The sequence below is a fragment of the Hyperolius riggenbachi genome, chromosome 2 (genome assembly GCF_040937935.1).
Source record: "Hyperolius riggenbachi isolate aHypRig1 chromosome 2, aHypRig1.pri, whole genome shotgun sequence".
NCBI lineage: Eukaryota > Metazoa > Chordata > Amphibia > Anura > Hyperoliidae > Hyperolius > Hyperolius riggenbachi.
The window spans coordinates 340,500,687-340,517,277 of NC_090647.1; the positions used below are offsets into that span (position 1 = coordinate 340,500,687).

Here is a 16,591-nt window from a genome sequence, read left to right on the forward strand (position 1 = left end):
GGCGGTCGGATGTGGTTTCACAAGGCCAATTCCAGATCGATTTCAGCATGAAATTGATTGGGAATCGAGCTGTGGTGTATGGGCAGCCAACAGATCTTTCTTTAAGCAGATTCGATTAGTGAGAGATTTGTCTCTTGGTCGAATCTGCCCATCATCGCTAGATGTTTAGCTACCTTTATTCAATTTACTTTTCTCCAACATTTTCTCCTAGTTGATCATTTTTCATTTTCTGTTTAAAATAACTTTTCAGTACTCTGCAATTGAAAAAGTACCACAAAGTAGGTGAACAAGTATTGTCAAAAGTATTCTGAGTATTTTCTTTCTCTTTCTGCTGATAGCTTATAAGGCATTTTATTGATAAATTATGAAAAAAATTACCTAGGAGAAAACTTAAGAGAAAAAGTGAATTTAATAAGGGCCTTAGTGTTAAAAAGATCAAAGGGCCATTCCTTCTGTTTTTCAGGTGAATGAAGCAGATTGTACACCAGACTGTCACGGCTGCTGTTTAGAATTCAGTTATAAAAATTCAAATCTTAAACTGAAAATAAAAAATATCAGATGTTCTGTGTTACTTATGTTCTATTTGCCATTAGTACTGCACATACCATTTATTATCTCATAAGTTTCCTTTCAGTTCAGGATTGCTTTACAAGAAGGACATATTAAATGTAATTTAAGCATCTGACAATTCGTAGACTAAATGACAAAGCAGTTATAACATTGCATAAGAGAACAATTGAATGATATAAAAATGTATAAATGTCCAACATTGCAGAAGGAGTGGGATTTTATTTATTTTATGAGAACCCCATTAACTATTAATAATAAGTCATGTTCTGTTCACTATGTTGTTTCTGAATAAATGTAATTCACTTATTTGCATTTCATAGCTGGCCTCACAGGTGGTGACAGTTTCATGCAGTTAGCCCAGCCCGTCTGTGATTTCACCAGCACATGTTGACAAACGAGTGGAGCTTTGTGCTATTAAACTATCATGCATGATGTGGCCTGCCAAACCATAAGTAAGCACCAGAGGGTGTACAGCACATTGGATCTTTGTCTTTAAAGGGAAACTGTACTCTAAAATTCTTACAATAAAAAGCATACCATTCTATTCATTATGTTCTCCTGGGCCCCTCTGTGCTGTTTCTGCCACTTCCTGCTGCAATCCTGGCTTGTAATTGCCAGTTTTATGCAGTATTTACAAACAAAAGACATAGCAAGTGATACGCTCAGTGTGTGAGTCATACAGAGTGTGCAGGGGGCCTGGAGAGGGTGTGTATAGCTTCTATCCAATCACAAGCAGCACAGCACATTCCAGCCTGACTGCCTCAGCCCGACAGAGCCGACACAGGAGAGAAGATTAGATCATATAACAGCCATTGTGCAACTAGTAAAGGCTGCAGTTAGACAGACCACATTAGAACATGTATAGGAACTTATAGGATAGTAGAAATAAGGCTCAAAATTTTGTTACAGTCTCTTTAAGCTTAGCTGATGCACCAGAAAATTGTGAGGCTGATGACTTTGGAGTGTGGATCTTCTTTCTTCAATGTTTTCCAAGGGAACTATGCCTTTTCCTGCATAATAAAAGCAGTGACCATACAGCCAAGACAATAGAGGGACTCCCAACTAACACTACAATTCTATTACTGCATTGTGTTGAAATTCAGATGTTCCTTTTCGGAGGGATGTGGTGGTGAGAGGAGTCACACTTGACTCAATGCTTTTAATACTAAGCATTTTTCTGATGGAAATTTTTTTATTCTTTATAGGACCCTCACCTTGATTAAGTAGCTAAAGCTGGAAAAGATGCTATTCCTGCATTCAAAACTTTCAAAACTTTTTCTGCTGTTATGATTTGGAGTTATCATATACCTTAGGAGCACTGGCTCTTTAGTAGTCTGTGCCAAAGAATTGCATGCTGGGGGTTCTTTTTATCTATAATCTATTCCTCCTCTTCCCTTTATTTCCCTGCCAGCTGCTTATCTGAAACCTGATCCCCAACTCATTTGTGTTTACAAGCAAGGCTGAGGCAACTCAGCGATTGGAGGAGCCAAGAAAAAAAATAAAGGGCAGAAATGACATCATGAGTTAGCCTTAACTGTGGGCAAAACACATGGCCCCCACCAGGAACAGAATTCTTGTCATTTACTATATAACATTCACTGAAATCAAAACGTGGACAGTATAATACATGTGTTATGCAAGTAGCTCAAGTATTTATCTACTTATATATGTGTTTTTTTTCCCTGGCATAGTATGGCTGATCGTACTGCTTTAACCTTCCTGGCGGTAAGCCCGAGCTGAGCTCGGGCTATGCCGCGCATGAGGATTTCTCAGGCCCTGCTGGGCCGATTTGCATACTTTTTTTTTGCAACACGCAGCTAGCACTTTGCTAGCTGCGTGTGCATTCCGATCGCCACCGCTCCGTGCTGATTCGCCGCCGATTGCCGCCCCGTGCCGCCCCCCCCCCCCCCCCCCGATGCTGTGCGCTGCCTGGCCAATCAGTGCGGGGAAGCCCTTACCTGATCAAAGATCGCCGGAGGCAATCGAAGCGGGCGGGGGGATGCCGCTGTACAGGCTATCATGTAGCGAGCCCTAGGCTCGCTACATAATTTAAAAAAAATAAAATTTAAAAAATAGTGCTGCGCTGCTCCCTGGCGGTTTCTAATAGACTGCCAGGAGGGTTAACAGAGTACAGAAATATTTTTCTTTTACAGCAATTTAGGGAATTTAGAAAAGTTGTTTTATTTAAAAAATCCAAAGACATAGGAGTAATCTAGAATGAATATTGGCTTCACATAATATTGTTACATATTCTGACTCATCCCTGCCTAGTGGGAAGGATTTCTATCTTCTCCTAAGAGAAAGAAAACATGACATGAGTGCTGCTGGCTTCCAGATCCAGATTAGGAAGGCGGTCTTAGATCACCAAAGAGATCTTGTAAGACCCTCTTTAACAAGCCATAACTTACTGTTTTTTGGTTTGCTCGTTTTCAGATCCCAACAATGATTCCATTTAATTGCCCAAATTGTCAGATTTGCTGGACACAGAGCCGGCCTTTGGGGGATGGCAAGTGGGGCAATTGCCCCAGGCCCCGCGCCTGAGGAGGCCCCGCACCCTCTGCAGTGCTGGGGAGAGCGGGCATAGTTGTTAAAACTCACGTGTCTTCACGGATGCTCACAGCCACCATCTATTTCCTCTCCCAGCATCTGTGTATTGGTAACAGCGCCCCCTGGGATGACGTGACCGCATGTCACCACAGGAGGGCACTGTTACCAATACACAGATGCTGGGAGAGGAACTAGATGGTAGCTGTGAGCATCCGTGAAGACACGTGAGTTTTAACAACTATGCCCGCTCTCCCCAGCACTGAAGCCACCTTATCTAACCTGTACTGCGGGGCACCTACCTATCTAATCTATACTGCGGGGCACCTACCTAATCTAACCTATACTGCAGGCTGGCACGGTGGCACCTATATAATCTATACTGCGGGGCACCTACCTATATAATCTATACTGCGGGGCACCTACCTAATCTAACCTATACTGCAGGCTGGCACGGTGGCACCTATATAATCTATACTGCAGGGCACCTACCTATCTAACCTATACTGCAGGCTGGCACCTATCTAATCTATACTGCAGGCACCTATCTAACCTATGCTGCAGGCTGGCACCTATCTAATCTATACTGCATGCACCTATCTAACCTACTGCAGGCTGGCACCTATCTAATCTATACTGCAGGCACCTTCCTATCTAATCTATACTGCAGACTGGCACCTATCTAATCTATACTGCAGGCTGGCACCTATCTAACCTATACTGCGGGCTGGCACCTATCTAATCTATACTGCGGGGCACCTACCTAATCTATACTGCAGGCACCTATCTAACCTATACTGCAGGCTGGCACCTATCTAATCTATACTGCAGGCACCTATCTAATCTATACTGCAGGATGGCACCTATCTAATCTATACTGCGGGGCACCTATCTAATCTATACTGCATGCACCTATCTAACCTACTGCAGGCTGGCACCTATCTAATCTATACTGCAGGCACCTTCCTATCTAATCTATACTGCAGACTGGCACCTATCTAATCTATACTGCAGGCTGGCACCTATCTAACCTATACTGCGGGCTGAAACCTATCTAATCTATACTGCGGGGCACCTACCTAATCTATACTGCAGGCACCTATCTAACCTATACTGCAGGCTGGCACATATCTAATCTATACTGCAGGCACCTATCTAATCTATACTGCAGGCTGGCACCTATCTAATCTATACTGCGGGGCACCTACCTAATCTATACTGCAGGCACCTATCTAACCTATACTGCAGGCTGGCACATATCTAATCTATACTGCTATCTAATCTATACTGCAGGCTGGCACCTATCTAACCTATACTGCAGGGACCTATCTAACATATACTGCAAGCTGGCACCTATCTAATCTATACTGCAGGCACCTATCTAACCTATACTGCAGGCTGGCACTTATCTAATCTATACTGCAGGCTGGCACCTATCTAATCTATACTGCAGGCTGGCACCTATCTAATCTATACTGCAGGCTGGCACCTATCTAACCTATACTGCAGGGACCTATCTAATCTATACTGCAGGCTGGCACCTATCTAACCTATACTGCAGGCACCCATCTAACCTATACTGCAGGCTGACACCCATCTAATCTATACTGCGGGCACCCATCTAATCTATACTGCAGACACCTATCTAATCTATACTGCAGCCACCTTCCTATCTAATCTATACTGCAGCCACCTTCCTATCTAATCTATACTGCAGGCTGGCACCTATCTAATCTATACTGCAGGCTGGCACCTATCTAATCTATACTGCAGGCTGGCACCTATCTAATCTATACTGCAGGCTGGCACCTATCTAATCTATACTGCAGGCACCTATCTAATCTATACTGCAGGCTGGCACCTATCTAATCTATACTGCAGGGCACCACCCTACCTAATCAATACTGCAGGCTGGCACCTATCTAATATATACTGTGGGGAACCTACCTAACTAATCTATACTGCAGGCACCTTCATATCTAATCTGTACTGCAGGGCACCTACCTACCTATCTAATCTGTATTGCAGGGCACCTACCTGTCTAATCTAAACTGCAGGCACCTATCTAATCTATACTGCAGTGCACCTATCTAATCTATACTGCAGGCACCTATCTAATCTGTACTGCAGGGCACCTATCTAATCTATACTGCGGGGCACCTACCTGACTTATCTATACTGCAGTGCACCTATCTAATCTATACTGCAGGCACCTATCTAATCTATACTGCAGGACACCAACCTATCTAATCTATACTGCAGGCATCTATCTAATATATACTGCGGGGCACCTATCTAATATATACTGCGGGGCACCTACCTGACTAATCTATACTGCAGGCACCTATCTAATCTATACTGCAGGGTACCTACCTACCTATCTAATATGTACTGCAGGGCACCTACCTGTCTAATCTATACTGCAGGCACCTATCTAATCTGTACTGCAGGGCACCACCCTATCTAATCTATACTGCAGGCACCTATCTAATATATACTGCGGGGTACCTACCTAACTAATCTATACTGCAGGCACCTATCTAATCTATACTGCAGGGTACCTACCTACCTATCTAATCTGTACTGCAGGGCACCTACCTGTCTAATCTATACTTCAGGGCACCTACCTATCTAATCTATACTGCGGGGCACCTACCTATCTAACCTATACTGGAGGCACCTACCTATCTAACCTATACAGTGTGTGCTTCCACAACGTGTATCCACAGCATATTTCTCTAGGCCCCGCATATGACACTCGCCCCAGGTCCTTGCGTACTCTAAGGACACCTCTGGCTGGACATATTGAATAAATCAAAATAAATATTTGATAAATTAAATATTTAAGCAGTATTCTCTTATTTTTGTGGCTTCCAATAGTTCACTGGATGGACTACAAGACTCTCTGTGTACAGTGGAGGAAATAATTATTTGACCCCTCACTGATTTTGTAAGTTTGTCCAATGACAAAGAAATGAAGAGTCTCAGAACAGTATCATTTCAATGGTAGGTTTATTTTAACCACTTGAGGACCCACCCTTTACCCCCCCTTAAGGACCAGCGCTGTTTGTTGGGATCTGTGCTGGGTGGGCTCTGCAGCCCCCAGCACAGATCAGCGGGCACGCAGAGCGATCAGATCGCCCCCCTTTTTTCCCCCCTATGGGGATGATGTGCAGGGGGGGTCTGATCGCTCCTGCCTGCAGGCATGTTGCGGGGGGGGGCACCTCAAAGCCCCCCTCCGCGGCGAAATTCCCCCCTCCCTCTCCTACCTGTCATGCCCAGTGATCCGGGCTGTACAGGACGCTATCCGTCCTGTGCAGCCAGTGACAGGACGTCCCCTGTCACATGGCGGCGATCCCCGGCCGCTGATTGGCCGGGGATCGCCGATCTACCTTACGGCGCTGCTGCAAAGCGGATTATTTCCGCTTGTGTTTACATTTAGCCTGCGAGCCGCCATCGGCGGCCCGCAGGCTATTCACGGAGCCCCCCGCCGTGAATTGACAGGAAGCAGCCACTCGCGCGAGCGGCTGCTTCCTGATTAATCAGCCTGCAGCTGCCACTTTGCCGACGCACGGTATAAGCATGCGGTCGGCAAGTGGTTAACAGTGGCAGATAGCACATCAAAAGGAAAATCGAAAAAAAAAACCTTACATAAAAGATAGCAACTGATTTGCATTTTATTGAGTGAAATAAGTTTTTGAACCCCTACCAACCATTAAGAGTTCTGGCTCCCACAGAGTGGTTAGACACTTCTACTCAATTAGTCACCCTCATTAAGGACACCTGTCTTAACTAGTCACCTGTATAAAAGACACCTGTCCACAGAATCAATCAATTAAGCAGACTTCAAACTCTCCAACATGGGAAAGACCAAAGAGCTGTCCAAGGATGTCAGAGACAAAATTGTAGAACTGCACAAGGCTGGAATGGGCTACAAAACCATTAGCAAGAAGCTGGGAGAGAAGGTGACAACTGTTGGTGCGATTTTTCGAAAATGGAAGGAGCACAAAATGACCATCAATCGACCTCGCTCTGGGGCTCCACGCAAGATCTCACCTCGTGGGGTGTCAATGCTTCTGAGAAAGGTGAAAAAGCATCCTAGAACTACACGAGAGGAGTTAGTGAATGACCTCAAATTAGCAGGGACCACAGTCACCAAGAAAACCATTGGAAACATATTACACCGCAGTGGATTAAAATCCTGCAGGGCTCGCAAGGTCCCCCTGCTCAAGAAGGGACATGTGCAGGCCCGTCTGAAGTTTGCCAATGAACACCTGAATGATTCTGTGAGTGACTGGGAGAAGGTGCTGTGGTCTGATGAGACCAAAATAGAGCTCTTTGGCATTAACTCAACTCGCTGTGTTTGAAGGAAGAAAAATGCTGCCTATGACCCCCAAACACCATCCCCACCGTCAAGCATGGGGGTGGAAACATTTTGCTTTGGGGGTGTTTTACTGCTAAGGGCACAGGACAACTTAATCGCATTAACGGGAAAATGGACGGAGCCATGTATCGTGAAATCCTGAACGACAACCTCCTTCCCTCATCCAGGAAACTGAAAATGGGTTGTGGATGGGTGTTCCAGCACGACAAAGACCCAAAACATACAGCAAAGGCAACAAAGGAGTGGCTCAAGAAGAAGCACATTAAGGTCATGGAGTGGCCTAGTCAGTCTCCGGACCTTAATCCAATAGAAAACCTATGGAGGGAGCTCAAGCTCAGAGTTGCACAGAGACAGCCTCGAAACCTTAGGGATTTAGAGATGATCTGCAAAGAGGAGTGGACCAACATTCCTCCTAAAATGTGTGCAAACTTGGTCATCAATTACAAGAAACGTTTTACCTCTGTGCTTGCAAACAAGGGTTTTTCCACTAAGTATTAAGTCTTTTATTGTTAGAGGGTTCAAAAACGTATTTCACTCAATGAAATGCAAATCAGTTGCTATCTTTCATTTAAGGTTATTTTTTCGATTTTCCTTTTGATGTGCTATCTGCCACTGTTAAAATAAACCTACCATTGAAATGATACTGTTCTGAGACTTTTCATTTCTTTGTCATTGGACAAACTTACAAAATCAGTGAGGGGTCAAATAATTATTTCCTCCACTGTATGTCTACTCAACTGCAGCAACTGGTTAGAGCAGAGGTGATATGCTTTCACAACTGCTGTATAAAAGCATTGTAAAGTGGTTGCCATCTTGGTACCACTACAACCTTTTTCTCTGCCTTGTATGCTATTTGCCCTGCAGCAGCATGCAAAGATAGTCTTTTTTCAGGAATGTCTTTATCTCTTAGACGACCCAGCCTATGACCAGTGTTGAATGAATCAAAGAAAACTCATTTTGCTATTAAAGGAGCCAGGTCATTCTTGCATTTTTTTCGTAATAAAACATAATTGCAATTTTTTCAGATCAAAGTAAATATTTTGCTAAAAATCCTATCAGTGGACATCTACAATGGGAAAGCCCCCACTGTGTTCCTGTATTCAGCAAGTGATGGGAAATGTTACTTATAATAATTACCTACTCACCACCCTCACACAAGGAAAGAGGCCTGAATGTCAACCAGATTCACCCAGATTCACTAGCGGTGCTGGATCTACAATATTCTTATACGTCTGTCATCCACAAAAACCATACACTAAATATGAGGGAAAGTCAGTGAGTGCAGACGGTGATCCTTTACAATATACAAGTGACCGAGTTTCAAAGTTACTAGCAGAATTCGCTTCGGAGAAGTAAACTACAGTAATAATAGACCTAAAGAATTAATTTACCCCTTAATTTAACTAAATAGACTAAAGCATCCGCTAGATCAGGTATTAAATGGAAGTATCATGTCAGGCAGTTTAAATCACATTTTCATCTGCCTGTCACTGTCTGTCTCCACAAAACTAGCGTGTCATCCAAAAAGTGCCTTTGGCTAGAGAAAGTCAGACTCAAGCACCTCAGTCTACTGCAGGGGCGCCTCTAGCCATTTTGTCACTCCAGGCGAGAAAACCTGTGCCCCCCCCCCCCCCCCCCTTAAGCCCCGTTAGGGCTGCTCATCTCTTGCCATCTCCCTGGGTGACTCCTGTCACCTGCCGTTGTCTCGGAAAGCCTGGCCAAGTTACGCTCCATCGCACAAGAGCGGCTCGGCCAGGCACGCTCCCGTCCCTGTACTTGTACTGCACAAGCGCAGATTGCTCCCAGGGACGGGAACGCGCCTAAGCGGGCCGCACATGTGTGACAGAGCGCGACTCGAACAGGCTTTCAGGGACAATTGCGTGTGACTGGAGTCACCCAGGGAGATGGTAAGGGAGGAACAGCCCTAACGGTGTTTAAGGAAGCCTCAGGTAAATATTATACCAAAGATGTTGCTCGTCTCTGGTACACTTTAAACAAAAACATTTCTTTGTTACAGCTGATACAAATCTTAAAATAACTGCACTTTTTCTACTTCTTGCTTTCATGGAAGCATATTGTTAACATCCTGTGCTATCTAATGAGCTTATCTGCCGTGGCATGGCAGTCAGGTGACATGTGGAGGATCAAATTACCACTTGCGATTAGTAACAAATGAGGGGGAATAAAACTGGGTAAATCACATGATACATGTTTTCCTTCTGTCCTGTATTAGTTTAGGTCCACTTTTTTTTTTAATCTATGCAGCCAGCAAGCATTATGATTACAACTTTAGTATAGCTGGGCTTACCTCCTAGGCTGCGTGCACTCGTCTCTCAGTTAATGCAGGAGGCTGCAGCCACATGTTTGGGGGATCACCGCCGGGGAGAGAGGGGAACACACGCAGGGCTGGCTAAGGTGGGCTCAGCAGGGGGTACGCAGACAGTCAGTGACGGTGCTTTCCCCTTAGAGTCTAAGCAGATATGTCCCCAATATGCAAATATAACCCCAATAAGCACAAATCGTTAGCAGATATGTCCCCAATATGCACAAATCGTTAGCAGATATGTCCCCAATATGCACAAATCGTTAGCAGATATGTCCCCAATATGCACAAATCGTTAGCAGATATGACCGCAATATGCAGATATAACCCCAATAAGCACAAATCGTTAGCAGATATGTCCCCAATATGCACAAATCGTTAGCAGATATGTCCCCAATATGCACAAATCGTTAGCAGATATGACCCCAATATGCAGATATAACCCCAATAAGCACAAATCGTTAGCAGATATGTCCCCAATATGCACAAATCGTTAGCAGATATGACCCCAATATGCACAAATCGTTAGCAGATATGACCCCAATATGCAGATATAACCCCAATAAGCACAAATCGTTAGCAGATATGTCCCCAATATGCACAAATCGTTAGCAGATATGTCCCCAATATGCACAAATCGTTAGCAGATATGACCCCAATATGCAGATATGACCCCAATATGCACAAATCGTTAGCAGATATGTCCCCAATATGCAGATATAACCCCAATAAGCACAAATCGTTAGCAGATATGTCCCCAATATGCACAAATCGTTAGCAGATATGTCCCCAATATGCACAAATCGTTAGCAGATATGACCCCAATATGCAGATATAACCCCAATAAGCACAAATCGTTAGCAGATATGTCCCCAATATGCACAAATCGTTAGCAGATATGACCCCAATATGCAGATATGACCCCCAATATGCACAAATCGTTAGCAGATATGTCCCCAATATGCAGAAATGACCCCCAATATGCACAAATCGTTAGCAGATATGACCCCAATATGCACAAATCATTAGCAAATATGACCCCAATATGCACAAATCCTTCAGCAGAAATGACCCCAATATGCACAAATCCTTCAGCAGAAATGACCCCAATATGCACAAATCCTTCAGCAGAAATGACCCCAATATGCACAAATCCTTCAGCAGATCTGAAAAGAAAACCCCATTTACTCACCTAGTAAGAAGACCTCCTGTCACGATCTCCTCCTGTCCCGACATCCGGTCCCGACCTCCTTGTGGCGCGCAACTCCGTCAGCTCCTCTTCCTTCCCGACGTCACGTCCTGCCTGCACTACACTGCAGGGCTACGGGAAAATGGCCGCCCGAAGCCCTGCACTGGTCCAGCGGCCTCTCTGATAGGCTGCCGGCCAGCGGCAGCACACGTGACGTCACACGCGCAAACGTCACACCACTGACACCCACTACCGGTGTAGTGTCAGAATGGGCAGCCCTGCAGCACCGGAGCCGGGACTGAGCCGCGGCAAAGGGGAAAAAGAGCCGCTTGCGGCTCCGGAGCCGCGGGTTGCCGACCACTGCCTTAGACATCCGGCGCCGGCCGGGTGAGTCACGCTGCCTTCAGGGGGGCGGAGTTAAAGGCGGCGCCGTACCGCACACACGCAGTAAACAACTCGTGCGGCTGCTGCTAGGGAGAGAGGCGGGCCAGGCACTTAGGAGGAGGTGGAGTGGGCGGAACTCCAGTGAGAGTTTTGTTCATTCTATTGGCTGGGCCTGGGCGGGGGGGCGTACATAAAGGCAGCAGAGCACGTGGTGTAAATAAACCACGATCGGACACAAGCGCAGCCGGCGCTGATGGTAATAATGGCAATCAGCCGCAGTCTCCCTCCCGCAACAGCGCGCCCCTCCCCCTTCATGCCGCTCCAAGCAGCTGCTTGTAGTGCCATGTGCTAAAGGCGCCCCTGGTCTACTGAGTTACTGAGGCATTTGCATCTGACTTTCTCTTGCCAAAGGCACTTTTTATAGTTATTACTGACCTGAGGAAGCAAAAAGTACAATAAACTATTGAGGCCTGATTGAGTTTTATTGTCTGCTTTCAAACTCACGTGAGAGGTAAGCCAACTATACCTCTCCATTTTAAACAGTTTTTAGATGTGAAAACTGCATTTAAATAGCCCAGAGCTACTGGCCACACACTTTAGGTCATATCTGACTTAAAGGCCAACAGAACACTGTAAATTATTATAAGAATCTTAAAAACCCTATGGGGAGTGACATTTTCAGCTAAGCAGGAAAACATTCATAAAGTCACAGAAAATGAAGGAAGAGTTTTCTAACTGGCTTTTTTCATTATCAGGGTGACCAACAAGAGGAAGTGAGGGGAAATTTACCAAACAGGAATAGAGAAGCTATAGAAGCCTATATTAAAAATTGTTATCATAACTATTGTAAAGAATATAGAATTGTTTTTATTTAAGCATTGGAGTTACAAACTTACAACTCTGATTCCATTAATTCTATGCATAAAAGAGCCTAAAGCAAGAAAATGAAAACGGTATATAAATATCTACAATTGCCAATTCCTGCCCTTTTTATCAATCACTTTTAATACATAAATACCAAAAGATATGCTATATCAAGCTAAAATAAACAAAAAACTGCTCACATACTCATATTCTTCAGTTATTTCCTCTGTATCTGACATGGTGTGATGGGGTGCTGAAATGAAACAAACAACAGTCATACATTATAACTAATTTTAAAACCCAATTTCAAGCACTGTGTTTTATACAGTTCGGGTTAATTGATTATGCGAGACAAAATATTAAAAGTCCTCTTTTTGCAACGTGCTCAGTGCACCTAAGAACATCCTTCCCTCTCACTGACCTACAGTTTCCTGCTCACTCCAAGTAAGTCTGAGCCCCCTATGATATCCACACCTATCGTATAGATGTGCAGGTGGGAGAGCAATTGCTCTGCCACCCTGATGAGTCATCATGGGTTTCAATCTATAATGGATGTCAATCTTGCTTAAAGCGGATCCGAGATGAAAAACTAACTATAACAAGTAACTTGAATATATATCTTATCTAAAGTTTAGATGGTTTACACAGCAAATCTAGCTGCAAACAGCTTACATAGAATATGATTATTTCTTTCTGTGATACAATGACAGCAGCCATGTTGTTTGTAAACATTACACAGAGGCAGGCTTATCTGCATCTTGAGCAAAAAAAACCTAATTCCCCCCTCCTCCTCCCTTCTGCCTCTGAAATCTCTGGCTAGTAATACCTCCCCCTCCTCCTGCACAGACTGAGCTCCCATGAGCCCTTGCTAACGTCTGAAAGTGCCTTGGCTCTCTGAAATTGTATATAAGGAACAGAGGCGCCAAAAGTATAAAATTAGATTAAATGAGCTTAAAAACCAACTTAATTGGCAAAAATGAAAGAGGAAGTGGTGGTCTTACCTCCCTCAAGCAGACACGACAACGACTGCGATTCAGACAGTCAAACACATTTATTAGAAACTCCCAAAAAATTGCAACGCGTTTCGCAGGCTCAATTCCACTTCATCAGGCAATACAGGGAGGAGTATCAAGCGATCTGCACAAGGATTCAAGTTAAGCGCCTCTGTGACAGAGGCGCTTAACTTGAATACACTTTACCCCCACTGCTGCGGATATTTCCGTCCCTTTTTCCATCCTTTCACCCCTAGGGATGGAGATATCCGCACCTCCCGCGCTACCGCTGCTGTCCGCACTCCTGCTCGCTCATGCGCGCGCTCCCGCCGCTCATGCACGCTGCCGCCCGCTCGCACGGAGATCAATTAATGGGAAAAACCATTCCCGTTCGTTGATCTAAGCCCCCGCAATGATCAAATGCTTCTACGAGAAGCAGCGCGATCATTGTGATTTTCCCCGCCTCATTGTGCTTCCTGCAAGCGTACTTCCGGACGCTTGCAGGTCACATGAACAAAAAATCACTGTGGCCATCTTGTGGCCAAATAGTAAAACTACACCCTAAAGCATTTTTTACATACACATACATTAGTTTAACACAATAAGTTAACTCATTACCTCCCACACTCCCCATTTTTTTTTTTTTGTAATTTAAAAAAAAAATTACAATAAAAAAAACCATAAATAGTTACCCTAGAGACTGAACTTTTTAAATATTTATGTCAAGAGGGTATAACACTGTTACTTTATAAACTCTGGGCTTGTAATTAGGGATGGATGCAAAACTGAAAAAAAGACACCTTTATTTCCAAATAAAATATTGGCGCCAAACATTGTGATAGGGCCATAATTTAAATGGTTTTATAACCGGGACAAAAGGGCAAATAAATTTCATGGGTTTTAATTACAGTAGTATGCATTATTTAAAAACTATAATGGCCGAAAACTGAAACATAATGATTTTTTTCCGACATTTTTTCCTATTTTCCCATTAAAACACATTTAGAATAAAATAATTCTTGGCATAATGTCCCACCTAAACAAAGCCTAATTGGTGGCAAAAAAAACAAGATATAGTTCATTTCATTGCGATAAGTAATATTACAGTTATAGAGAAATGAATGGAAGGTAAAAATGGAAGGCTGAAAGGTAAAAATTGCTCTGGTGTTTCAGGGGTAAAACCCCTCAGTTGTGAAGTGGTTAATATCAAATTGTGAGCTCCTTAATTTTTTTTTTATTCAGTAATTGTATTTGATAGTAAGAGGGGCTGAGACATATTGGACTAGATCCAATTCACTTTTTCTCCAAAGTGTTCTCCTAGGAGACAATTTTCATCTTCTGTTTATAGGGCTGGATTTGTACTTTTTACCACCCAAGGCCACTGTCACCAGCCTCCCCCTGACAAACTGCAAACCCCCTACCCCAGACACACTTTTATGGATCCCAGTAACCAATGTATTTAAAGATTATTATTAACAATGCAATTAAATGGTGCCAATTGACTACACACAACCAATTTGTCAATCGTTTTATCAACCTGTTTTGTGGATCGATTACATCTGAAATAATCGGAATTCTTATCATTTTTATTCCATTTATGGAATTTCTGTGCCAAATCGATGATTTCTGCTCTGATAGGTTGGAGCTGGGTGGAGGGTGGAGTTGGATTCAAAGAGTGGCCGACTGTGAGGATGACTGACAGCTCAGGTCACAGACAATAAGCTGCCCACGTTTGCTGCCTCTGACTGCTGCAGTTCACGTTTGGCAGCTTGACTGCACGAGTGTGCCAGCCTGCAGCCCGTCCCTTGCTTCCTGGTGCCCTAGGCCTTGGCCTTCGTGGCCTTGCCTGAAATCCGGCCATGTCTGTTTACAATAACTTTTCAGCTCTCTGCAATTGAAAAGTACCAGGAAGTAGATGAAAAAGTACTATCAGAATTATCCTGAGTATGTTCTAGCTTGCTGGTGGCTTAAAAGGAATTTTATTAAAGACATGTGAAATATTACCTAGGCCTAGGAGAAAACTGGTGCCTCTGTTCTGGAAGGCCTTGTCCCAGCCCTGCTGACATCAGATTTTTTGTTACAGGTTACTGCAGTTTATATGTTACTTTTCCTTCCACTGCTCTTTATAGAAACCTGCCACTTGCAAAAAATACATTGTCATTAGCCAACTGCCAAACTGTTTTGTAAATAAATCAGGGAACAATGCTTTTCTGTATATCTTTTTTCCCTGATGCATTTTTCCAGGTATTTTTCTCTTGCTGCTTTGTTATCAGTCTGTACAGCCACATGCCCTTGTATAGCATTTCTTTTAGACAGAACACTATACACAGCTGGTTGCAGACATTCCTGGCTTATCACACTGAAAGTTTAACCTCCAGAGACTGCCAGCTAATGAGACTGAATACAAAAGCTAGTACAGCATGAAACAAGGATATGCTGTGATGTTGTATTTTCAGTGTATACTTTAAAGGTAATCCAAGTAATTAGACACATTTTAGCATCAACATGCTTTCATGGCAGTCTGAGCCTGAACTGTATGTCTGCATATTGATTATACTGTAAAATTCTATTTGTGGCCAAAGTGTACAGCACTCCTCTGCATTATTATTTTTATTTATTTAATTATTTATATAGCGCTGACATATTACGCAGCACTAATAATTATTATAATAATAATTATTATTATTATTGGTTTACAAACACCAACATATTCGGTGGCGCTGATAATTTTGTATCCTAAAACAACAATTCCACAACCAAATAAAAACAAAAAATAAGTAATTTCATTCCACAGAGAACAATAGTTAAAACATCTTCCAGGTTAACTGGGTCCCTCTCTTGGGATTCTTCCTCACCTCCTGTCCTGACAGGACAAGGATATTTCCAGTGACTGACTAAGCATTACCTTGTACTTATACTGTGCTGCGTAATCTGGTTTTTCTTGTATTCCTGTATTGTCGTATTGCTGTATGTCACCCCTAAATATTGTCTATAACCTTAAAGGGAACCAAAGAGGAACGAGGGGTGAAAAAAGGCAAAGATTTTATACATACCTGGTGCTTCTTCCAGCCCCATAAGCCTGAATCGCTCCCACGCCGCCGTCCTCGGCTTCCTGGATCCGCCGGTACCGGGCCCGTCACTTCCGGCGGACGTGGCTAATTGTCCGCATCACAGGGGCTCCCTCCATACATGTACGCATGCGGCTGCGCAGTAGGCAGCCACATGCGTATCTGTATGAAGAGAGCACCCTGTGATGCGGAGAATTGGCCGCGTCCGCCGGCCGACTGGCCGACTCGCGGCAATGACGGGACCCAGTGGCGGCGGATCCAGGCAGCGGAGGA

The 16,591-nt window shown here is 43.9% G+C and overlaps 1 protein-coding gene across 1 annotated transcript in view; it reads right to left on the reverse strand.

The window, feature by feature from the left end:
* The window catches only part of TNNT2 (troponin T2, cardiac type), a 65,946-nt gene extending 62,749 nt beyond the window's left edge, over positions 1-3,197 (reverse strand). The window contains exon 1 of the mRNA XM_068266145.1: positions 3,169-3,197. Within this exon, the coding sequence (XP_068122246.1) occupies positions 3,169-3,197 (29 nt within the window). The remainder of the gene's footprint in view (positions 1-3,168) is intronic.
* Between the last annotated feature and the right edge of the window lie 13,394 nt (positions 3,198-16,591).